The sequence below is a fragment of the Podarcis bocagei genome (assembly GCF_964188305.1).
Source record: "Podarcis bocagei genome assembly, chromosome: Z".
In the NCBI taxonomy this organism is placed as follows: Eukaryota; Metazoa; Chordata; class Lepidosauria; order Squamata; family Lacertidae; genus Podarcis; species Podarcis bocagei.
In genome coordinates this window covers 13,982,604-14,007,445 of record NC_138140.1, presented here as the reverse complement: position 1 = coordinate 14,007,445, position 24,842 = coordinate 13,982,604, and the positions used below count along the sequence as shown (strand labels likewise).

The 24,842-nt window shown below is 46.5% G+C and overlaps 1 protein-coding gene across 1 annotated transcript in view; it reads left to right on the top strand.

Moving 5' to 3' along the window:
- Positions 1-21,378, top strand: part of LOC308578689 (FK506-binding protein 15-like) — a gene marked incomplete at its 3' end in the record, with an annotated part of 28,009 nt that extends 6,631 nt beyond the window's left edge. Inside the window, exons 5-25 of the mRNA XM_081179161.1 lie at positions 501-575; positions 2,575-2,673; positions 2,953-3,102; positions 3,930-3,998; positions 4,705-4,848; positions 4,998-5,140; positions 5,721-5,880; positions 7,381-7,567; positions 8,638-8,723; positions 9,529-9,619; positions 10,711-10,820; positions 11,810-11,917; positions 12,991-13,085; positions 13,579-13,681; positions 14,632-14,664; positions 15,528-15,699; positions 16,714-16,850; positions 17,452-17,535; positions 18,308-18,415; positions 19,889-20,484; positions 21,213-21,378. Of these exons, the coding sequence (XP_081035287.1) occupies positions 501-575; positions 2,575-2,673; positions 2,953-3,102; positions 3,930-3,998; positions 4,705-4,848; positions 4,998-5,140; positions 5,721-5,880; positions 7,381-7,567; positions 8,638-8,723; positions 9,529-9,619; positions 10,711-10,820; positions 11,810-11,917; positions 12,991-13,085; positions 13,579-13,681; positions 14,632-14,664; positions 15,528-15,699; positions 16,714-16,850; positions 17,452-17,535; positions 18,308-18,415; positions 19,889-20,484; positions 21,213-21,378 (2,916 nt within the window). The remainder of the gene's footprint in view (positions 1-500; positions 576-2,574; positions 2,674-2,952; positions 3,103-3,929; positions 3,999-4,704; positions 4,849-4,997; positions 5,141-5,720; positions 5,881-7,380; positions 7,568-8,637; positions 8,724-9,528; positions 9,620-10,710; positions 10,821-11,809; positions 11,918-12,990; positions 13,086-13,578; positions 13,682-14,631; positions 14,665-15,527; positions 15,700-16,713; positions 16,851-17,451; positions 17,536-18,307; positions 18,416-19,888; positions 20,485-21,212) is intronic.
- Positions 21,379-24,842: the final 3,464 nt, after the last annotated feature.

The window sequence follows — 24,842 nt, the reverse complement described above, 5'->3', positions numbered from 1 at the left end:
ATATGCGTTTATTCCAGGAAGACTCTGGTATGATTGCCTTGTCCCACTCCCCTGTTGCAGGTGAGGGTGGTGGGGACAGGATAAAACACTGGGCTGTCATTCCCGTTTAGCTGATTGGGCGGAAAAGGACAGATCTCACCCCTTGGTTTCTCCAGGTGTAGGGAGCCTTTGGTCCTCCAGATATCGCTGAACGACAGCTCCCATCACCCCTCTCCACTGGCCATGCTGACAAGAGCCAATGGGTGTTGTAGCTCAGCACCAAAGGCTCCCCACGCCTGCTCCATTGTAACGAAGTCACTCCACATGTAACTAAGCCAGGCACCTGCAACCAAAGCAATTCCTACGATGAACACCTCTGATGTATTTATATGTTAATATGTCATTTGGCTGTTGGTATAAGAGCAGCTCCAGGTGCTTTTGAAAAGAGCCAGCCCCGTAGTTTTTGATTCCTCAATTTTGCTCCTGTTTTCTTCTGTCCTTCCGTCTCTTGTGGAATCCAGTACAGAGTGCTTCTTTACATCAGCAAGCAGCAGCAGATTGCAACCGCCAGGATTGATGCCTGGTTTGTATTCACGGTAAGCTTTGGTGTTAAGACCTGCAAGGACCATGGCATAGGCTGAGGTTACACGATGCAACGCATCTTGCTGAAGCTAAGGACAGCAGATCTTCTAGGAACCCTGTGGGGCTGCCTTGAGATCTCTCATGTAATACAGTGGTGCCTCACAAGACGAAATTAATTCGTTCCATGAATTTTTTCGTCTAGCGAATTTTTCGTCTTGCGAAGCACGGTTTCCCATAGGAATGCATTGAAAAACAATTAATGTGTTCCTATGGTCAAAAAAAGTCCAAACAAAGCCAAATTTGGTACAACAAGAGTTTATTAAGTGCTCCTTAAAGTTACACATACTGTAAAGAGCATTTCAAAATTCAAACCCAGAATTTTTTTTAAAAAACAGCAGAGTGGCCCAATGGTCACAGAAAATCAGAAAAATGCAGAAAAAACCCACAAGCTTCCAGATTCTTGCAAACCCCTCCCCAACTGTTCCCCCAGCCACCCAGCACACAGAAATTCAAATCCAGAATTTTTTTAAAAAAACAGCAGAGTGGCCCAATGGTCACAGAAAATCATAAAAATGCAGAAAAAACCCACAAGCTTCCAGATTCTTGCAAACCCCTCCCCAACTGTTCCCCCAGCCACCCAGCACACAGAAATTCAAATCCAGAATTTTTTTAAAAAAACAGCAGAGTGGCCCAATGGTCACAGAAAATCATAAAAATGCAGAAAAAAACAACACAAGCTTCCAGATTCTTGCAAACCCCTTCCCAACACCAAGTCCTTGAATTCCAAACACCCCAACCCAAAATCCAAAACCCCCCAAAAAAGTTTTAGAAGCTTAACTTACCAAATGGCTACAAAAGAAGTTTTGGAAAAGCTTCAAAAATCACCAAAGTCTTTTAAAACCTCAAAAAAGGCTACTATGTACACTGCGTTCTATGAGTTGCTCCTCGAAGTCAAGTTGCAACTGTATTAACGGTGTTAAGAAAAAGGAAACAAACTTGCAAGACATTTTTGTCTTGCGAAGCAAGCCCATAGGGAAATTCGTCTTGCGAAGCAGCTCAAAAATGGAAAACCCTTTCGTCTAGCGAGTTTTCTGTCTTGCGAGGCATTCGTCTTGCGGGGCACCACTGTAATAGAAATCACTCGGCATAAGCCAGGTATTGTGCATCCAGAAGGCCAGCAAAAATAATTGATGCAAAAAAATCCTGGAAACCTAATGGCCTGCCTTTTTGCTTATTTTTTTGCATTTCTATGCTTCCTTTTTCTCAAGGTGGTATGTGTGGTTCTCTTTTTGCCTCATTTAATCCCCTCAAACACCCTGGGGGGGGGGGAGGCTGAGAAGCAGTGATTGGCCCAAGGTCACACCCAGCGATCTTCCTGTTTCAACGGTCAGTCCCTCTTCGTACAGAACTGGGGGGGATTGTAACCCTTTGGTGAGGGGAGTAGGGGCGTCTCCCAACAACATTTCAGCACTCTTTGCAAACTGCAATTCCCAGGATTCTTTGGTGGTATGATATTGTTTGAAATGCACATTGCATATGAGGTCTCAGCTGTGGTCAATTAATTTCAGTGGGTCTGCTTTGAGTAGGGCTAATGCTTGTTGCAACCCATTAGATTTGAGTAGTGTTAGATCCAAGGGGCCCCTCTATGGTTAAAACGCTTACCTAGAGGTAACAAAGTAAAGTAGATGACATTCTGCCCTCTGTCCTACTGTAGCTTACATCCCTTGGGGTAGGCCTCCACCCCGAAATCCTATAGCATTTTTCCATTTCTAAACATGACACACTACAGACGTTGATGTGTGTGGTGGGTGGGTGGGTGTGTGCTCAGAGTAGATTCACTGAAATTAATGCACCAAATTCATCATGTCCATCAATTTTCATGGGTCTGCTCTGAGTAGGGATAACATTGGGACACAACCCAAAGTCTTTAGCAAGACCCATCAGGACAAAAGTTGTTTTGAGCAGAGGCTGTCTGCTGCTCAGAATGCCACTTTCTCCTTTCTCTTTCCGCAGGTGCAGCCCAACAACTACTGCACATTTTATGATGATCAGAGGCAGAATTGGTCCATCATGTTTGAATCAGAAATGGTGGCTGTGGACTTCAGCAAGCAGGTGCCAGAGGCGTGCATTGCATTTTGGGGTAGGGGGTGACAGTCCTGCAGACACTGAACCAGTGTTTGTGGGAGGTCAGCTCTCTTGCATCCGTCGCCAGATGCTTTCTCTGCCAACTACTAAGAAGTATCCAGGGAGGGCAAGGAATGGTGGTGTAGCCAGTTGGGGCCTTTTCAGGCCCCTGGGGTCTTCAGCCAGTCCTGCGTTGGGCCAGATTGCATAGGTGGGGATGACAATGCAGGCTAATGACACAAAGGGCTTGGTTCTTCTTCTTCACAGGTGTGCATTGCCAAGTATAACAGCAGCCGTTCTCCTGACTCTGTGCTGTGCCAGGATCTTGTTCTTGGAGACGGCCAAGGAGTGGAGACTGGAGATGCCCTGGAGATCACTTTTACAGGCTGGCTGTTCCAGAACGGAAGTCTTGGGCAGGTGAGACCTGGCAGAGGGAGTGGCTGATACTGTTTTTATACTGCATATGGGGCACTTCTGTGACATCCTCCAGGTGCTGGGGATGATGGGAGTTGAAGTTTCTAGCAGCACTTCATGGCCACAGCTTTCCCTCTCCTGGTTTATAATTTGCATACAGCCCTTTTCTCCCACAACCCCGTCTTTTTGCCTTTCAATAACATTGCAAGGAAATTCCTCCTGAAACAGGAGAGGGACTTGGTGAGGTTCACCCAGCTTGCTTCACAGCTCAATGTGCATTTGACCCCAACCCCAATGAGCTCTAGCTGGTGCTTTTCCATGGGGGTTGCATTGCTTGCTCTCCAGAGGTGAGGCCTTTCCCAGCCTTGCCGCCCTTTCTCAACTGGGGATGCTGGGGAAGGAACCCAGGACCTTCTTCCTGGGAAGCACATGCTGTTAGGCCCTGAGCTACACCTGTCTCCAAGGACTAGATCCTATTTCTCAACCTCATTTTACCCAATCTGCAACATGGGAGGCACCACTAGGTAGGGGATTCAAAATAGAAAGCTGCCTTGCACTGCATCAGGCCACTGGTCTAGGTTGGCATCGCCCACATTGACTGGCAGTAGCTCTCCAGGCTTCCAAGCAAAAGCCTTTCCCTGACCTTCCTTGGAGATGCCAGGATTGAACCTGGAACCTTCTGCCTGCAAAACAGGTCTGTGTCCCTGAGCTGTGCCCCGTCCTTCGGTACTCATTGCTGTTGGCTCAGCAACTGGAGTAGCGGAACGTGAACCTATTACCTTCCGCATTAAAAGTAATTTCACCTCATCGACCTTCCACTTTTGGAACAGGTTTTCGACTCAAATGTAAATAAAGAGAAGTTACTCCGTCTGAAGCTAGGCTCTGGCAAAGTCATCAAGGTAAGATGGCGCTATCTTCCCCCCGCAGTGCAAGAATTCTTTCTTCCACTTCCACATCTAAGCAGAGTTCAGCAGCCCGGGCTGTGTGGAAGGCTGAATAGCAGTGATGTTTTTTGAGCTCAAACCCTGATCAAATGGCTTCCTCAAGAACGGCAGGCAGGTAGCTGTCCCAGCTTGTCTACGCCTGCCATGATCTGCTGGAGTGGGAGGCCTGCTCTGTGGCCTGGACCAAAACAGTCCTGAACCTCCAGTGTTGCCTCTTGCTGTCCTGGATGAGAGACAGAGGGGGGAGTGTGAGTGGGTGTCTAAGGTAGCCTATTGTACAAAGGGAAAAATTACATTCGTTGCCCCTCCCACTTTCTCCTCTTGCCCCGCCCACTCCTGGCATGCTCCTCCCCACCAAGAAGGTTTCCCCGGAGGGAATGGTTTTCATCCCTGCTTTCAACTACAGTACTTTCCTCAAGACTGCAAGAGAACTTTCAGTATTCCTGTGCCCTGCTCTCGACCAGCCTTTACCAACCTGACACACACACAGATCCTGTGGACTCCAACTCCCATCATCCCCAGCCAGCACCTGCTGATTGGAGTCGGAGTCCAAGGTATCTGGACGACATCAGGTTGGCGAAGGCTGTGTGGTTCTGGCATTTAGCTAAGGCAGTCACCCAAACTTGTTTTCTGCTTGGTTCTCCATTTCTGGAACTTGAAGGCCTGGGAAGATGGGATGATTGGCATGAAGAGAGGAGGTAGGCGGTTCCTCCTTGTCCCGCCAGCATTGGCTTACGGGTCTTCGGGAGAAGCTGAACGCATTCCTCCGGACTCAACTCTGGCCTTTGAGGTGCAAGTCAAACGGGTGAGTGTGTCTTCCTCAAAATGTGTTAGCGACCAAGAGAACCTCAGAAGGTTGTTGGGTGGTTGGTCTACTGCCTGGATAAAGTTCTACAAATAGAGGCAGTGGTTGCCTTGACCAGACTCCATGATGCCTCTTTTTTGCTCCCTTAGGTGAGGTTTGCAAAGGGTGCTGACTCCGCCGGACAGAGCCTGGGCCCCAGGGACTCCCTCACACCTTCACCAGCACCACAATCAGAAAGCCCCGCTACAGACCCAGCCTGGCTGACTCCTCCTACTCCCGCTCCAAAGCCAGGGTGAGAAATAAATTGAGGGTGCCCTTAGCTTTGAAGCCTTCCATTCTCCCAGGTGTCCCATCCTAACTCTGTATAACCTCAGCTGCATAACTCAGACCCCATCTGCACTGTACCACCTTGGGATCTACGGATGAAGTCCGGTATACAAATTCAATAAATCACAATAAATCATAAGTTCCAAATAGCGCCATGCCATTTTCAACAGCTGTGGCTTCCTCCAAAGAATCCTGAGGGCCTCCTTGTCTCATAGACAACCTGGCAGGGGCCACATTCCAGGGCTGGGCTGGGGCTCCAGTGGACAGAGCAACAGATGCTGCTCCTGCCTTCTGTGCAGCCAGAAAATACTCCATGTGGGGCTTCTTTCTGCACACACCTCTCCCTGTCCAGGGAAGCAAGATGCACTGTCACAGTTCAAGGACACATTCCAGCCAGGCTCAAGCTCCCTTGGGGAGGTAATGAGGTGAGGTAGGTGAGGGGCTTGGCCGAGGCAGAGTCCCAAAGGCCACTTGAGTATCCTACCCCTTAACAGACTCTTCATACTGTGCTCAGGTTTGTTAACTCCCTCCCTTCCCTACTGCAGGGAGCCAGCTGTGCGTGCCAAATCAAGCTCTATTAGCGAACAACTAGCGGTAAGTCCCCATTGGAGCCAAATCTGCCTATTGATTGTATATTTCCTGTTGAATGTGACCAAAGCAATGAGAAGTAGCTTGGTCCTCTCACAGAGAGAGGGATCCTTATTGGTGAGCATTTTTTGAGAAACTCAGGTTACCATTCCCTGTTGATCCTGTGATATATTTTTTAAATAAAAGCTCCCACGTAATAAAGATACAGTATTTTTCCGTCTATAAGACGCTCCCATGTTTTAAGAAAATGGGGGGAGATGTATCCGTGTACAAGTTCCCCCTAATTTTTGACAATATTTTTAAGAGAAAAAAACCTAGTCTTATACACGGAAAAATACGGTGTGTCACAGGAAATGCATATCATCAGTAACCACGAGTAATTAACATTTGATATTGTGCTTGCATAGACTTCTGAGATGGGTTTCTAAGTGGTTTTTAAAAAATAATAATGCAGTTTTAAAGTTCTTTCATTAATAGTTTTAGAGTGAAAATGTAGCAAGGAAATGGTGTGTTCATGAGGAACCCCCCCCCCACCCACCCACACATTGGAAGGTTCTATAAATGTAAGGCCCCCCCGTATGGGTGTGCATGTTTACAGCATCTTAGTTGATTATCTGTATATTTCATTCCCGTTTCCTATCAGAGGGCATGCTGGCTGGGGGTTGATGGGAGTTGTAGTCCGTTACACCTATAGGGCCCCAGGTTGGTGAAGGTTGCTGTGCCCTTTTCTATAATTTTATTAAGTTTTCTATTTTGCATTTCAAAATAAACATTTTACAAACTGTAAAATATCCAGTCACTTCCCTTCTCCTTCCATGGTTCTTTTTATATATTATACATTCCTGCATATTTTAGTATACCATTCAAACCAGTTTTCCACTTTTACACCCATCAAAAATTATTTACTCTGTTGAATTTATCTCAGTTCTGCCGTCATTTTCAGCTGGTTGATATGCCCTTAACTAAGGCCTAAGTACTGAGCATCTGACATGCATTGTCAGGCACACAAAGGAAGCCACAGGGCGAGGTGGGGGGTAAGAGAAGGACAAACCAGCTGCTTTCTCTTAGGGGATCTTGGTTGGGCTCTGGTCCCCTTGGCTTAATCCTGCCCAGGGGATGTGACAGCCCTCACCACCATTTTGAAATCCCACTGTTAGGCTTTGAAAGGGTATGAGAGGTTGTTTTACTGGATGCATCCCATGATATGGGAAGAGGAATCTCTCTCTTTTTTTAGGAAACCATGAAGATATCTAATGCAGGAAGATTGGAAATCTAAATGAAATTTAAGCTGTTGTATGAGCTTGTAAACCACTTTTATTTTCCCTGAAGGAAGGGAGGCCCTTCTTTTTTTTAACTTAATTACAAACCTACCTGGTTCTCCAGGGTTTCAGACAGGGGGCATTCCCTGCCTACCGGGTATCAAACCTGGGGCCCTTTGCATGAAACTGAGGGTCTTGCCCTCCCTAGATCTAGTAGTCACCCCAAACTGGTGTTGGGTCTGAATCTTAATTTGAGGGAAAGCCTTGTAAGGATCATCAATCATTTTGTTTGTATGTCGCCTTTCCCAAGTTAAAACAATGCTCAAAGCATCTTACAACGTATTAAAAAAAACCCATAGCTACAAATGTTCTGGCATGCCTCTCTCTCGTTAATGTGGGATTTGAAGCCTCCAGGGTCCCTTTCCACTTCCCAGGAGGGTTAATTGTGCATTGTCTTCTTCAGGAGCCGCATGTCATTCAAGAATTTTCAACCTTCTGTCTGAACGACTACCGTCCAATGGCCCCTCCTCAGTGGGCAATGCAAGGTAAAAAGTGTGTTCCCTTGTTGTGCCTTGGTGATGGTCACCAACTTGGGTGGCTTCAAAAGAGGGTTAGGCAAGTTCATGGAGGAGAGGGCTGTCAGTGGCTGGAAACCGCAGGAGGGGAGAGGGCTCTTGCGCTCAGGTGCTGTTTGCAGGCTTCCCATGGGGGCACCAGCATCTTAAAAAGCAGAGACATCACCTTACCAACAAAGGTCAGTATAGTTAAAGCCATAGTTTTCCCAGTAGTGATGTATGGAAGTGATAGCGGAACCATCAAGAAGGCTGATGGCTGAAGAATTGATGCTTTTGAATTATGGTGCTGGAGGAGACTCTTGAGATTCCCATGGACTGCAAGAAGATCAAACGTATCCATTCTTAAGGAAACCAGCCCCGAGTGCTCACTGGAAGGACAGATCGTGAAGTTGAGGCTCCAGTACTTTGGCCACCTCATGAGAAGAGAAGACTCCCCGGAAAAGACCCTGATGTTGGGAAAGATGGAGGGCACAAGGAGAAGGGGATGATAGAGGACGAGATGGTTGGACAGTGTTCTCGAAGCTGCAAACATGAGCCTGACCAAACTGCGGGAGGCAGTGGAAGACAGGAGTGCCTGGCGTGCTCTGGTCCAGGGGGTCACGAAGAGTCGGACATGACTAAACGACTAAACAACAACAACATGGGGGCACCTGGTTGGCCACTGTGAGAAGAGGGTGCCGGACTAGATGGGCCACTGGCCTGATCTGGCAGGGTTCTTCTTGAGTGCAGTGGCTCTACTCAGTAGAATTTAGTTGGACACAACCCAGAAGCCAGCATGATGATTGTGCATGGAAAGCGGAGGAAATCTGGATGTGTGGGGATGGGGGGAGCAGTGTCCTTCATTTGCTGTAGATCAGCTTGAGCAGAGTCTGCATCGGTCACTGGCATTGTGTTTAGATGCTTGAATTGATCTGTTTGTGTGCTGACTCTTCTGGGCTCCTTTGGGTGGAAATAGAGACAAACATGTTGATGATGATGACGATGATGATGGACTGCTTGTATTGAGATGGGCAACGCTGATGCCTCTGCTTTCTTCCTAGCTCCTCATCCAGCTGTGTCGGGGCTCCAGCCGCCTGCTGCCCCCCAGCCACACCCACCTCTTTCAAGAACCCCTCAAAACTGTCAGGTAAGGAGTCCTTTGTAGGCAGGGAAAGGTTCTTTCATAGGCTGCCAGGTGAGCCACAACATCATGCTCTGTTCCCTGGTTTGCTCAAGACAGGTTCATGCGACTAGCAGGCTTGACTAAGTTTCCTCATCCTTTTCTGTCAGTGTCAGGTCTTCATTTGCAAAATAGGGAGGGTGCAGCATAACCATGAAGGTAATAGCCCTTCGGTGCAAATCCCAAAAGCGCTAGATTAAGAGCTGGCAGCATCCATTGCATTGGGTTGGAGGGAAGCAGTTTGTTACCTTGGCAGTGCTGAGGTAGTTTCCACCAAATCCAGCGGGGATCTTCTATATATTGGATGATCTTTAGAAGAACGTAAGAAGAACCTCTGCTGGATCAGGCCAATGGCCTATCTTGCCCAGCATCCTGTTCAGATAGGGGCACCAGTTCTCAGTGGCTACCTGGATGCCCCAGTGCAAAGTGCACAAACAGTGCCTGCATGCAAGAGCTCTTTCCCCTCCTCCAGTTTCCAGCAACGGCATTCAGAAGCATTCCTTCTTCCAGCCATTAGCTGTCGAGGCCAGTAGCCATCAATAGGCGCCTACCCATGGATTTGCCCAATCCTCTTTTAAAGCTATCCAAATGGTTGTCCATCATTGCCTTTTGCAGGAGAGGATCCCTTGCAGTCCTTGGCCTTTGGGTCTTCTAGCCCTTGAGAGCAGGCTTAAGCAATCCTGCTGTTTTAATGGGGGACCTTGTTGCCGTCTGTTTGGTCAGTGTGACAAGTCACCTGACTCTCCTTTCCCTCCCCCACCTGTGTTCTCAGCCTTATGCAGGGATGCCATATGCTTACCCCCAAGTGAGTGCCGCAGTTTCCCAGCTCCAGCCTGTTGGGTTGTGCCCAGCTCCTTTCCAAGGTATGTTCAAACTGTGCACTATGTAGCTTTGGGAGCTGCTTCCAAACATTAACTTTTTTAAAAAAGCAAACCCCTTTATTAACATTGTTGACAACCCAAAGGTCTGGTAGCAGGCTTGCCATATATGAAGAAAGCAAACAATAAATAATAAGAGAAAGCAATGGTGACTCACCAGGATTAATTAAGACACCCATATTTCCCAAACTGGTACGGATAGGGAATCTTGAGCATCTGCCTCTGTAGCCCAGGAAATGAAATCCTACCTGTTGAGCATTAACTCAAGTTAGAAATCCCCCTGTTCAGAGCATCACAGCCTACTGGATCAGGCCAGTGACCCATGTAGTCCAGCATTTTCTTCTTACAGTGGCCAATCATTATGCCTGTGGGAAACCCACAAGCAGGATCTGAGCACCTTTCCCTTCCTGTGCTTTTCAGCAGCTGGTATTCAGAAGCATTTATTGCCCCCAATTGTGAAGTCGGAACATGGACTCATGGCTAGTTGCCATCAATAGCCTTCTCCTCCTCCGTGAATTTGTCCAATCCTCTTTTAAAGCCATCCAAGTGGTGGCCATCACTGCCTCCAGCAGAAGAGAGTTGCTCGGTTTAAGTCTGCACTGTGTGAAGAAGCATTTCCTTTTGCCTTATTCCAGCCGTTTAAAAGCTGGGAAGAGGCAGCTAAGTTGCCTTATAGTCCCCCACCCTAGAAGATTCACGGCTGCTTGTTAAGATGCTCAAGGACAACTGTGTTCTTTTCTCCCTGCCCTTTCTTATTGGTGTGACCCCTCTTGTCCCGCCCTGTCCACTTCTACAGTGGTACCTCGGGTTAAGTACTTAATTCGTTCGGGAGGTCCGTTCTTAACCTGAAACTGTTCTTAACCTGAAGCACCACTTTACCTAATGGGGCCTCCCGCTGCTGCTGCGCGGTTTCAGTTCTCATCCTGAAGCAAAGTTCTTAACCCGAGGTACTATTTCTGGGTTAGCGGAATCTGTAACCTGAACCCAAGGTACCACTGTATTTGCTTCTGCTGGCAGTCTCATTTTGAAACAACAATAACAAACACAACCTTGCAAAGTCTTCTTTCCTGTCACAGCAGCTGGAGACCTTGGTTCATTCCTGCTGACAGAGACCCGGCAGCAGAACACAGAGATCCGCCTGGCCGTTGGGAAGGTGGCTGACAAGATGGACCAGCTGTCAGTCAAGGTAATACAGAACTTTCAGGATAGGAAGCTGCTTAAGAACTGCCTTGCTAGCACTTTCCAGAAACAATAGGAAGGTGTTTTTCTCGCAACAGGCTTTTCCAGTGGGCTGAAAAGCTCCCTCCCCTGAGGTGTTGGTTTTGTATTGTTGATTATTTTATTTCATAAAAAACTCAAAGCACTTTACCAAAAGAATAAAACAATAGAATTATTAGTAAAAACAATTTAAATACTCAAAAAATTAAAACCAGCGATAAACTAGAAACCTATCAGCATTCTAGAAATCTAAAGAAGCATGTGCCGAAAAGGGTACAGGCGGTTCTCCATTTACACGGGGTTTGCGTTCTGAGGCACTGTGCATGTCAGCTTGCCCCACACCCCTGCAGGGCCAAAACTGGTGCGCCCACAGATGGGGAGTTGCCGGTACAGTGAAGGTGCCTGCCTCATATTGATAGTTGTTGTTCAACTGTTTTAAGGCTTTTAAACAACTTTGGCGTTTTATCTTCATTAAAAAATACATATATCAGGCAGTATATACATTTTCTGAAATAATAAATCAGTCTACCTTCAGGTTTTGCTTCCGTTTCATACTGTTTGGAGAACTGTATCTAGCTGTTTTTATAGTAGGCTTGTGAATTGTCTTTTTAATCTCTGATGGGGGGGGAGGTTTGGGACGAGGGAAGTTGCTTCAGCTAGGTGGTGGAGCACCTTTTTGCATGCAGAAGGTTCCATGTTAGCTCCCTGACGTCTCCAGGAAGGACTGGGTGACTCCCCAGTCTGAAAACCCAGGGAGATGCTGCCCGCCAGTGTTGACAGCACTGAGCTAGATGGACCCAGTGGTCTGATACTGAGCCAGGTTCCTGTGCTCCCGGCAGTTTCTCTCCTTGGCAAACAAGTGAGCAGCTCAAAGGGCCCAGGCCTGATCTGGCTTCTTCTCTCCCATGTGCTGATGCTTCAAGCTGCATCTCCTTTCTCTCCCCACATCCCTTGCAGCTGGAGGAACTACGGAAGCAAAACTCTGGCCCCGGTTTGCTGCCAGGCGTCTCTTCTGTTACCATGGAAACCTCTATGATCATGAGTAACATCCAGCGTATCCTGCAGGTAAAGAGCCTGTCTACTTGAGAGCATGAAGACTAGAACCTTGCTTTTACCTTCAGGTGAAGGGTCACAGCTAAGCGGCAGAGCATGTGATTCGCAGGCAAAAGGTCCTAGGTACAGCCCCAGTGGTGTCTCCTGGCAGGGCTGAGAGAGACCCTGTGCCTGAAACCCTGGAGGAGACCCTGCCAGTCAGTGGGGAGCCTTGGGCACAGATGCTGCCCTGTCCTTCCCTGTTCCTGCTCTGCACCTTCCTTGAGTTCTTTTGGCCAGCTGGAAGTGTCTTTGTTGCTAGCCTGGATGTGGAGCAATCGGTGTAGAGACTTCTAGTCTCCTGTATTATAGCCACATCTGTTGCTCCACCCACTTTTGTCCCTAGCCCCGCCCACACCTGGACAGTTGATCCAGAGGCAAGGCAGCCTTTGGACTGGCAGAGGTTCTTTGCCCCTGTTGTAGGCTGCACTGAGCTGGATACACACAACTATCTGGCTTGAGCTAAGGGAGCTTCCTCTGTTCCAGTTCCTCTAAGGCTCCACTAGCAATTGGGCTTTTAGTATTGCAGCTCCAGACAGTTTCCAGCCCAAATCAGACCAGGGCCTAGTGTGACGCTGTTCAGATGCCTCTTGAAAGCATGCTTGCTTTGGAGGGCTTTCCATCCTGAGATGTCAGTTATGCAGATCAAGTTTTATACCTGCTGAAATGGTGTTGTTTTTTAAAGTTGAGTAGAATAGATGGGCTTATTGTATCAGAGTTTGTGAAACTGATTTTATTCATTCTCAGAGCTTGGATTTCTGTGTTGTATTTTGCTTTTACCATGTATCTTGCTTCCATGGCTTCATGCAGTACAGCTGTCTCACAATTTGCTTACTAAATAAAGTTTACCTAAGAGGCTTGCTAAAGGGGAGCAGCTCCAAACTGCCCATGTTCTGTCCATGACCATGGCGGAAGACCACAATGATTTCTCTCCTCAAATCTGGGTCCCCGAGAGAGGTTGGGGAAGACATTGTGGCTGGAGATTGTGAGAGTTGTAGAGGCCAGGACTGCCTCTGACACATTCCGTTTTGCTCTTTGTGCCACAGGAAAATGAGAGGTTGAAGCAGGAGATCGTTGAGAAGAGCAGCCGCATTGAGGAGCAGAACAAGAAGATTGGTGAACTGATTGACCGCAACCAACGGTGAGGGAGACTCTTGCTCACTTTTGATGCTCTGTGAGAAACAGCTGGTATTTGTGGCTGAAGCCTAAAGCTCAGGTGGCCTGGCTCAATCCCCAGGCACCCCAAGGCTGCTGCCAGTCAAAGTGGACAGTACTGGGCTGGATGGACAAATAGAGGATTACAGGAATATAGCCAGTGTGGGGTGGCAGATAAGAGGGTCTGTCAGAGTAAGATCTGGGAGACCAGGGTTCCAATCTCCACTCTGCCTTGAAGGTGACCTTGGGCCAGTCACACTCTCTCAGCCTAAGCTACCTCACAGGCTTGTGAAGATAAAAAAGGGAGGAAAACTATATACCAGTATTTGAGCTCCTTGGAGGAAAGATGGAACATGAAATAAGAACTATTCTGATTCTGATATAAAGGATAGAAGCTCTCCTAGGGTGGCTTTTCAAAAGTGAGATCTACATATGATACTGCCTTGATTCACGTGTGTAAAAAACAATTCTTCCCCCAGCTATGTGGAGCAGAGCAACCTGTTATCTGAGCAGAGCAACAGCTCACTGCAGAGGACCATGGAGCACACCCAGGCAAGGGTCCTACATGCTGAACAGGAGAAGGTAAGCCCTGGCAGTGTGGCAGCCACAACAGGAAGGCCAAGTGACTGAGGCTGTGGGGAGGGCAAGTGCTATCCCAGGAGTTCACAATCGCTAGTGCAGGTCACAATTCCCCTTTGCCTGCAGGCCAGAAAGAAGTTACATTTCTGAGCAGCAGCAACAACAAAATAGAACAAACGACTGGCTAGGTATACATGCACATACAGGTAAAAGATTCATAAGCTTCAGGTAATCCTTTGCAAAGCAACTCAGGTTGAATATGAGAGAACAACAGAATGTCCCTTTAAAATCTAACAGAGTGGGTAAGGGAAAAAATGCAATACATTAGTCTACAGTAAGTTCTCATTGGCTGCATTCACATGCCATGCTGAACTGTGGATTGGGATGACGTGAGCAAGGACAGTGAATATCCCCCTCACTTCCTCCTATGCAGCCAAGAAGAAGGGTGTGAGAGTTTCCACTTCTAGGTAACTGCTGCTTCCTCTGTTTTCTGGACTGAGAACAGCCATTAATGTTAAGCAGAATTAGTTTCTGAAGTTAGCTTATTGAAACAAACATTTGAAGTTGGTGTGTTTGATATTACCCATAGTTGATGTTAGCTGCAGCTCGTTGTCCCAGGCAACACAGCAAACCATGGCTGGGCACAAGTGTCAGGGTTCCTGGCCGCATGAGAGGAGGAGATGTAAGGGGAGAGCATGCAAGTCCAGGTTTGCTGTGGCTTGTTCTTGCTTGGGCATCAGCGTGCAAACCCTGCCATTAAGGGATCTTCCATGCATCTTAACCTGAGTCTCTTTGGATTTTGAGAGATATAATCAGCGCTTGGACCACAGAATAAGCAGAGTGCTCTTAACCCAGAATGCCATTGCCTCTTTTGATAAAACTTTCTCCCCTCTTGCTGTTCTTGCTTCTAGTGGTGTTAACTCTCCTCTCCTTGTCGCCGCTTTTCTCTCTAGCACATGCCGCCACTGGATCAGGGGTGGGACCAGGTGAGGCATTGTCCTTGGGTGTCCTGATCACCTGAGCACTTCCTTATTCCTTTCATACTTTCCAGGTCAACCATTTCATACTTTTAGCAGGGGAAAACCCCACGCCTTCTGCAGGTGTCTCTCGTTGCGAAGCCTCTCTGTGCCTTGGCATACCGGCTTCAGTGACAATGGGTTTTTCTAAATCAGGGGTGGGGGGACTCCAGGCCCCTGGACTAAAGGCCACCTTCCAGGCCTATGTGCCTGGCCCTCAAAACTCCTTCCAAGCCACGCACCCTCACCAGTCCTACATTGCACCCTCCTTGAGTGCTTTTGCCTGGCTGGATCAGGCCCAAAGCCTGTCTTATTCTCACAACCAGATGTGAATCCTACAAGCAGGATCTGCACTCACCCCACTTGCAATTCCCAGGAACAGCATGCTGTCTCCAACAGTGGAGGGAGACCCTAGCCCTTGTGGCTGCTGGCTGTGTATAGCTTTTCCTGCCCCATTGTTTTGTCTAATCTGCTGCTAAAGCCATCCACCTTTTTGGCCTTCATTCCATCTTGTGGGAGAGAGCTCTGCTGTGTGAAGATGTCCTTTATTTTGTCTGTCCTGAATTTTCTGGGGAATCCTTTTCTGCTCTCCATTTTATGCACCTTTGTCGTGCATGCTTTCTCCTGACCTAACTAAAAAGCCCAAGGCTTCTGCCTCCCCCTGCTCCTCATAGCCTTGCCAGTAGACCAGTTCTTCAGGGTGTTTTCTGGGAGACTCATTCTTAGCATTTGGGACCCTCCAAAAGCACAGCTCTTGCATCCTCCCAGGAAAGGTCTTGTGGGCTCTCCTTCCCCATATGTTCTCCTATCTCTTCTGCTCCTTTGCATTGCAGGTCAGGATCAGCAAGGAGCTAGCGGAAGCCACGGCGCAGATCTCCCAGCTCCAGCTGGAGTTGACCCGTCATCAGAAGCAGGAGATAGATCTCCACTCCCAACTGAATGAAGCCCTGACAGAGTCGGAGAGGCAGAGAGCCCAGGTCAGCCGACTGCATGCACAGCTGGCAGGTAAGGGAAGCTGAGAGGAGGCGCTGAAATGGCAGAAGAGCACTATCCAAGCACATGCAGAGTAGTTTTATCATCCTAGGAAATTCTTTAGCTTGCGGGTAGGGAGCCTGTGGTCCTCCAAGTATTACTGGCCTTCACCTCTCATGAGCCCCAGCAAGCGTAGCCAGGGATGATGGGGTTGGAGTCCAGCAATCTCTGGAGGTCCTGCTCCTTAGGGCCTCCTGCAGTGTAGCTGTTAAAAACTCAGACACACAATCTCCAAAAAGACTCTTGACTTTAATTCCATCTGTTTAAAAAAGGCAAGCTTCTGATCTCTGCAAACTTGATTGATTGTTTTTCTATGCTCCTTTTTGTTGAAATGAATCTCCAGCTTACAAACAATAACATAATGTAACATAATAGAAAATGGGTTCGTGCATATTCTGCACCTTCCTTGCCCTGCATGCAAGAGCAGAGCAGTGTAAGAGTGAGATATGTCTATAAACGCCATGATCATCACAATTATAACAAATAAAGGCTTGACCTATCTCGCTTTGCATGTCATGAGTTATCTCATATATTAGTTTCACCTTTTAAGTTGAAGTACTGAAATAAATGAACTTTTCCATGATATTCTAATTTTTCAAGTTTCACCTGTATGTCTTTAAAGTTACACGGAGGCCCCATCCACGCTATACAGCGTTATCATGGCCACTGCAGTCAGTCATGGCTTTCTCCCAAGGAATCCTGGGAAGTGTGGTTCATTCCAGCTGCCAATAGTTGTGTTGAAGTTGAGAGCCCTGCTTAAGTGGCCATTTCCAGCATAGTTTAACAGTCTGGGAATTGTAGCTGTCTCCGGTCTCCCACCACCCCTCAGCACCCTTAAGAGAATGTTCCCATTTCCCAGAATGTTTTCTGGGAAGCTGTGAGTGTTTGACGCATATAGTGCAGATGGCGCTTTACTTAGGCTTAGCTACAGCAGTGGATGGAAACAAGGACATGCATTGTAACCGGCTCTGTGGCCCACCTCCACAGAACTTCAGAAATCGTCTGACGTCATGAAAAGCAGATACCATGAGGAGAAGCTGAGTGGGGAGAAGTTGGATGAGAAGGTGGTAGCCCTGGAAGAGGAGCTGGCTGATCTCCGCATTAAGAAGGAGAATCTGGAGAAGGTAGTGCCCAGGGGTGGCAAAAGTCATCACCCGAGGCCAGAAGTGGCTCCCTGGAAAACTCTCTCTGACCCTTAGGATTATCCCAGTGCCACACCCCTCCCCTTCCCTCACAGCTTTGCACCCTTGACTGTTCTTTGCCTCCCTGGAAGATCTAATAATAATGATGATGATGATGAAAGAATCTATACCCCGCCCATCTGGCTGGGCTTCCTCTTTCATTCTTAAAGGGAGGATTGAAAGGGACAAGTGGGGAAATTAACGTGTGTTGCTCCACCTACTTTTACTCCTGGCAGGCGGCCCCCAAGAAGTGATAGTCAGTGGAGTCTAGTCTATTAGGCAAACAGGGCACTGCCCTCACCCAGCCACCACTGGCTTGCCTTCTTCCTTACAGCCAATCAGGATGTGGCTCTGCCTGTCATTGGACTCCTTGCCTTCTGCCCTACCCACCTCAATGGGCAGGAGCCACCTATCCTTGGAACACCTCTGCTCACTCTGCTGGGTTCTCATGTCTGCCATAGGTCTCTCTGCTTACTGTTTATTACAAGGGCTCCTGAACTGTGGTCTGCAGACCACCACTTAGTTAATGCTGGTTTCCTTCTAGCTTTCCCTGCTTAAAACCACAAGAAGCTCAGGGAACGAGAAGCTGTCACCACAGCAGGAACAGCCAGAGCCTGTGAAAGGCAAGGTCAGTGGGGCTCTCTTAAAACATCTTGATGGAGGGTCTGCGGTTCTAATGTGTCCCACAAGCTTGTTACACATCTGTGCTGTGAACCAGTGTGATGCTGTGTAGTAATGCAGAGACTGAACTGCATTACTGTATATAGAGCTTAGCGTTAGCTGAAAAAGCAACTCATAAATTACATGTTGTCAAAGGCTGGAGGACCCTGAAAAATTCGATGCAGGCAGCTGGGTAGGAGTTTACCTTGTATACAATCTGTAGAGAGAGACACTGGACTCCCTGTCCATAGTACAGTGTGAAATGTGACTTGCCTAATTGGTCCCAAACTTTTGGAAGGGCACCAGGTTGGCAGAGGCAACAGCAGTTAACAACAGTTTAAAACAGTTTACAGTCTCACAAATAAGGTATCTCCTAAAAATACACACTCTGTAACCTCTCTCTGTAACAAACCCTGAAGTGCTCTTGAAATAAGAAGTGTTAAGGAAAGCGGCGGGGGGACAAGCAGTAGAGAGAAATCTTAGTCACATTCAGCAAAAGCAATGGCAAACCACACTTCTGTAACTTCAATCGGGAGTTCTTACCTGTTAGTCTGAACAGCACTGCAATGTCATCTATCTCTTGGCACGTGGATGCTATCCAGATAATGTATGTTGGTTGTAAAATAAATGAATAAATGAAATCACCACCACATTTGGCTGTCCAGAAGCTCTTGCAAGCCCACTGTCCTTGCTGGTGTTGCTTCCCTGCCTTCTGACTCTTTGGCATCATCCTGCCCCAGGTGAAGAAGATCATGAATGAGGTCTTCCAGTCCCTGCGGGGCCAGTTCAACTTAGAGGAGTCCTATACTGGCCAGGAGGTCCTGGGTATCGTCCTGAACGCCATCAAGGTACAGCCCAGGGCAGATGGATCCTGACACATGAATAAGATGCAGATTGAGTGAACTGGTCTAGCATTTCTCTTCCTTTTTGTATGGTTCCAAATGTCATGAGTTTGGGTGCCAGAGTTTTGGGTGCAAGATGCCCATAACTACTGGGTTTAGTAAGTGTTAGAATTTAATCACTGCTTGGAGAGTGAAACTGAAAGTCAGACGCTTAACAGCTGGACTCAGCTTCCTGTGTTGAGGAGATCGCTTGAGAGGTGGGCCATTAGAGAACTAATAATGAAGATGATGATGATGATGATGATGATGATGATTTATTTTGTTTATACCCAGCCACTCTGGGTGGCTTCCAACACATATATAAAACATAGTCAAACATTAAACATCTTTAAAAAATGGAACACTTTACCAATTTGCAGAGGCCATGCTAACCTCTTTATCAATCCAATTTTAGTATACAGTATGTGCTGCAGACAGAAAGATGGGCCATCAGCAAGACAGACACTCTACCAGCCAGCAGATGGGTGAAGCCCCACCCAGAGCTTTGAGATAGTGAGTTTGAAGACAGTGCCAATGTTTTAGTTAGGAGGAAGTTTTAGGATTTCAGTTGGCTATGGTGTGATCAAAAGAAAAAAGGCTTTCAGTCTGTTAAATGCAGCAAGCTGGAGAGGCAGGATCAGAACACAATGCAGACTGACAGTTTGAATTAGAGGTTGCAGCAATGGGAAAAACGGGACTCTCTTGGAGTGTATGCTGGGGGCCCCCTCCATTACAGGCTCAGGTGTAAATAAACTATATATCATTATGACACCACAGTCTACACTGTGCCTCATTTCCAAAGAAACACAGGCTAAGTGTCTAGACCCCTGCAATATTGCACATATTAGGGTGGCATTTAGCCCCATATTACTAATCATGGGAGCAGCAAAGAGGGTGAAGCCCAGCTCTCTAGAAATACAGTGGTACCTTGCAAGACGGAAAACTCGCAAAACGAAAGGGGTTTTGGTTTTTTGAGTTGCTTCGCAAGACGATTTTCCCTATGGGTTTGCTTTGCAAGACGGAAACGTCTTGCAAGTTTGTTTCCTTTTTCTTAAAACCGTTAATACAGTTGCGACTTGACTTCGAGGAGCAACTCATAGCACGCGGTGTGGTAGCCTTTTTTGAGGTTTTTGAAGACTTGGGTGATTTTTGAAGCTTTTCCAAAACTTTTCCGACACCGTGCTTCGCAAGAAGAAAAAAACCGCAGGACGAAAAAACTCGCAGAACGAATTAATCTCGTCTTGCAAGGCACCACTGTAACAGGTTGTATCTAAGGTACTACAAAGTGAAAGTCACTTAGCTGTGCCTGTGTGGCTGAGTAGGGATTCAAACCCTGGTCTCCTGAGTCCTGGTTAGAGACCAACCATTACACAGTACTTTCATCAGGGGCTGCAGTCGTTTTTGTGGCAAATAATCCCCCCTCCCCTCTACTTGTTCCAGACAACAACTCTGCAGCTGCTGGAGAGTCAGGAGGAGCAAAGGGGGAGCAGCAGCACCGAGGAGGAAGGACCTGCGGGAAGGAAGCAGCCAAGTGCCGTACCCCTTTATGGGGATCCCCACAGCAACTCTCTCCTAGAACCAGCACCAGTGGCATCCCCCGCTCCTTTGGCTAATCTGAAAGAAAGCTCAAGCAGTCCTCCATCCACCGCTCTCGAAGGAGCCCAAGACAGTCTGCTTTTTGCAGCTCCTGAGGCTCATTCTTCGGAAGCACCGGTTGAAGAAACACGTGCAGCCTCTGCTCAAGCTGCAAGGCCGCCTCTCAGGCTCTCCGCCAGAATTGAGAAGGAGAGGCCAAGCACTCAGGGTGAAATGGACACAATAGACACCGCCATTCTGGCACCTCCAAATCCAGCAGCGGATGAGATGGCCCCTGCAATGGAGGGGCCCACAACGGGTCCAGAGGGCAAGGAGGAGAGTGGGGCAAGTCAGCACACTGCTGGCCCCACTTCTCAAGCTGCTGTAGCCGACAAGCAGCAGGACTTGGCTGGAGCCTCACAGCCAAGACCAGCGTCCAGCCCCATGGAAGCGGATTCCAGGTCTGTGCCAGGGCGGGAGGGGGACGGGAACTGTACCCATTATGAGTCTCTTGCCTTTCCGTGCCTTCCCCCCCACCCCCTAATAACATGGGGTTTAAGGCACAAAGGAAGACCCTGGCTCCCCCTTGTTGGGTGATAACGCCAAGGCCTGTTGCCTCCCCCCAACTGCAGCGTCGCCTGGGATTCATTCCTCGGGTCTCCCGTCACACTGATGTGGCCCATATCCAGGGACATGAGCACACAGTGAGCAGAGTTCAAAACAGAAGCTCAGCCTTGAGTAGTAACATCTAAGCCTAATTTATTGCAAATTAAATCAAAGGTAACAGAACAAAGAAAACATGGCTGCTCTCTCTGTCTTTCTTCCTCGGAGAGAGGGCGGCAAAAAACTAAAGCTATACAGAGCGGAAACAGCATATCTCAATTTCATCTCACAAGACTCCCACAATCAGTGCTGGAATGTAAACAGACATGTGACATGTAACAATCCCACACACATCTGCAGTACGGGAGGAATGGAATTCTCAACACCCCTCTGCTCCATTCATTGACATCAGCGCTAGCACTACCCCACTCCCTCATTTAACCCCCACATCAACCCTGTAAGGTAGGCACTACCCAATGAGCTTCAGGACTGAGTAGAGATTTGAACTCTGGTCTCCCAGGGTTCTGGTCCGTTAACCACTGCATCACTCCCACTCTCCTTTTCCTTCTGTCTTTTTCTCTTGCAGTCTTCTTGAGGACAAGGGTGGTTTCTTCAAAGTTGCCACTCCCAAGCCATCAGCATTGGGAACTCTCTTGGCAGAAGACGACGACGAGGAAGAGGTGGTAAGAGCTTTGAGGGAGTGCAGTGGTGTATTACTCACAAATAAAAAGGTTAGGATTACTCACAAATAAAAGGTTAGGACAAGAATTTGTCTCATCAGACAAAGTTAAGAAGAGGGGAGTGGTAATATATGTGAAGGAGAAATGGGCTCCAAAAATGATATTTAAAGATGAACAAGGGAGATATCTGGCTGTGGAGATACAAGTACAAGGAGAAAAACTTTTAGTTGTTGGAATTTATGCACCAAATGAAGGCAAATCTGACTTCTTTAAGGGACTTCATGAAACTTTGACGGACTATCTGGATTATAATATGATAATCATGGGAGACATGAATGGCGTGGTCTCCACTAATATGGACAAGGCACAAAGACTAACAGTCACTAAAGAAGGGAGACTCCCCAAGACTTTTTTCGAAATGACAGAAAACATGGACTTGATAGACATTTGGAGAACAAGGAACCCTCTGGAGAGAGAGGGAACCTTCTTCTCCCAAGCAATGATGACCTGGACCAGAATTGACCAAATCTGGGTTACTAGTGGATTGGCTCCAAAGATTAAGAAAGTGGAAATCTGCCCAAAAACTTGCTCCGACCATAACGCCGTGAAGATGGAGATGAAACTCACAATAACCGGTCAATTTAGATGGAGAATGAATGACACCCTCTTTCGAGATAAGGAGATTCTCACGAAGGCCCAAAAGACCTTAAAAGACTATTTTGAAATAAATTTGAGGACTGACGTGGAGAAAAGAGTGATCTGGGACGCAAGTAAAGCTGTTATGAGAGGATTTTTGATTCAACAAAATTCAATAAAGAGGAAAAAACAAAATGAGAAAAAAGAGAAGATCTTGGAAATGATAAAGGAAGGAGAGAGGAAACTAAGAACAAAACCAAAGTCTCAGGACATTTTAAGAGAGATTAAGTTATATCAAACTCAATATATGGAATTGATGAACCAAGAGATTGAATGGAAGATAAAGCAAATGAAACAAAAGACTTTTGAATCAGCAAATAAATGCGGTAAACTTTTGGCATGGCAATTGAAGAAAAGGCAGAAACTAAATACAGTTACAAGCCTAGAGGTTGATGGAAAGAGTATATCTAAACCTAATGAAATTAGAAATTGCTTTCTAAGTTACTTCAAAAAACTTTACACCCAAGGCCCGCAAAATGAAGAAGATATAGACAAATTCCTTGGAAGATATGGATTACAAAATATCTCTCAGCAAAGTAAGATGGACTTGAACCAGAGAATCTCAGAACAAGAGGTAGAGGCTGCCATTCAGAATATGCAATTGGGCAAATCTCCGGGACCAGATGGACTGACTTCTAGATACTACAAATCGTTGAAGGAATGGTTGATTCAACCATTAAGAGAAGTTTGTAATGAGATCCTTGAAGGAAAAAGGGCACCTGAATCGTGGAAAGAGGCATATATCTCACTCATACCAAAGTCAGAGACTGAAAAGACCCAACTCAAGAACTACCGCCCGATATCACTCCTTAATGTGGATTACAAAATTTTTGCAGACATTTTGGCAAAAAGATTTAAAAGAGTTTTGATGGAGAAGATTCATAAAGACCAAGCAGGCTTTCTCCCTAAAAGACACCTAGCGGACAATGTAAGGAATGTAATAGACATTTTGGAAAAGCTGGAGGTGAATATAAACACTCAAGCAGTATTGATCTTTGTGGACGCGGAGAAAGCCTTTGATAATATCTCTTGGAGTTTTATGAGGAAGAATCTTCATGGGATGGGGGTAGGCCAGGGTTTTGAGAATGGTATGGCTGCAATATATTCCGAACAAAAAGCTAAGCTGATTGTAAATAATGTTGTGACTGAGGAACTTAAGATAGAAAAAGGAACTCGGCAGGGGTGCCCAATTTCCCCATTACTTTTCATTTCGGTTCTGGAGGTGTTGCTGAATATGATAAGAAATGACCAGCAGGTCAAAGGTGTGCAGGTCGGAGCTAAACACTACAAGTTAAGAGCGTATGCAGATGACCTAGTATTGACTTTGCAAGAGCCAAACACTAGTACGAAAAGGGTTTTAGAAATAATTCAACAATTTGGCCAGGTGGCTGGATTTAAGTTGAATAAGCAAAAAACTAAAGTCTTAGGGAAAAACCTAACAGATATGGAAAAGGAGAAGTTTCAGGAGGAAACAGGTTTGACAGTGGTTAAGAAAGTCAAATACCTAGGGGTTTATTTAACACCTAAGAATGTTAATTTGTATAAGGACAATTATGAAAAATGTTGGTCAGAGATTAAAAAAGATCTAGAAATATGGTCAAATCTGAAACTGTCAATGTTAGGCCGAATTGCAGTAATTAAAATGAATGTATTGCCTAGAATGTTATTTTTGTTTCAGACCTTGCAGATTCTTGATAAGATGGAATGTTTTAAGAGGTGGCACAAAGACATTTCGAAATTTGTCTGGCAGGGCAAAAAGCCCCGAATTAAATTCAAAATATTGACTGACGCTAAAGAAAGAGGGGGTTTTGCCCTGCCGGACCTAAAATTGTACTATGAGGCAGCAGCGTTTTGCTGGCTGAAAGAATGGATGCTCCTCGAGAATACAGACATCTTGGATCTGGAAGGCTTCAATAATGCTTTTGGTTGGCATGCATATCTTTGGTATGACAAGGTTAACAGTACCTTTAAAAATCACATTGTTAGAAAAGCATTATTTAATGTCTGGATAAGATACAAAGACTTATTGGAAAATAAAACCCCTAGATGGGTGTCACCAGTGGAGGCTAAAGCAGTGAAGAAACTCAATATGGAGGTCGGATGGCCGAAGTATTGGGAAATTTTAGAACAGGATGGAGACAAGGTTAAACTACAAAGTCAGGAGAAATTGAAGCACAAAGTAGAAAATTGGTTTCAATATCGCCAAATAATGGAAATTTTTAAACAGGATAGGAAAATCGGTTTCCAAGTGGAGAAATCAAAACTAGAGACCGAATTGCTAGAACCCAATACTAAGAATTTATCTAGAATGTATAACTTGCTGTTGAAATGGAACACACAGGATGAAACAGTTAAATCTGCTATGATTAAGTGGGCGCAGGATGTTGGACACAACATTATGTCAGATGACTGGGAATGGTTATGGAACACCGGTATCAAATTTACGGCATGTAATGCCTTAAAGGAAAACATTATGAAAATGGTATACAGGTGGTACATGACCCCAGTCAAGCTGGCAAAAATCTATCATTTGCCCGATAATAAATGTTGGAAATGTAAAGAGACTGAAGGTACTTTTTACCACCTTTGGTGGACATGCCCGAAGATAAAGGCCTTCTGGGAAATGATCTATAATGAAATGAAAAAGGTACTTAAATGTACATTTTCCAAAAAACCAGAGGCCTTTCTCTTGGGCATTGTCGGCCAATTGGTGACAAAGAAAGATAGAAATTTCTTTATGTATGCCACAACAGCAGCAAGAATACTCATCGCAAAGTATTGGAAGACACAAGATTTACCTACTCTGGAAGAATGGCAGATGAAAGTGATGGACTATATGA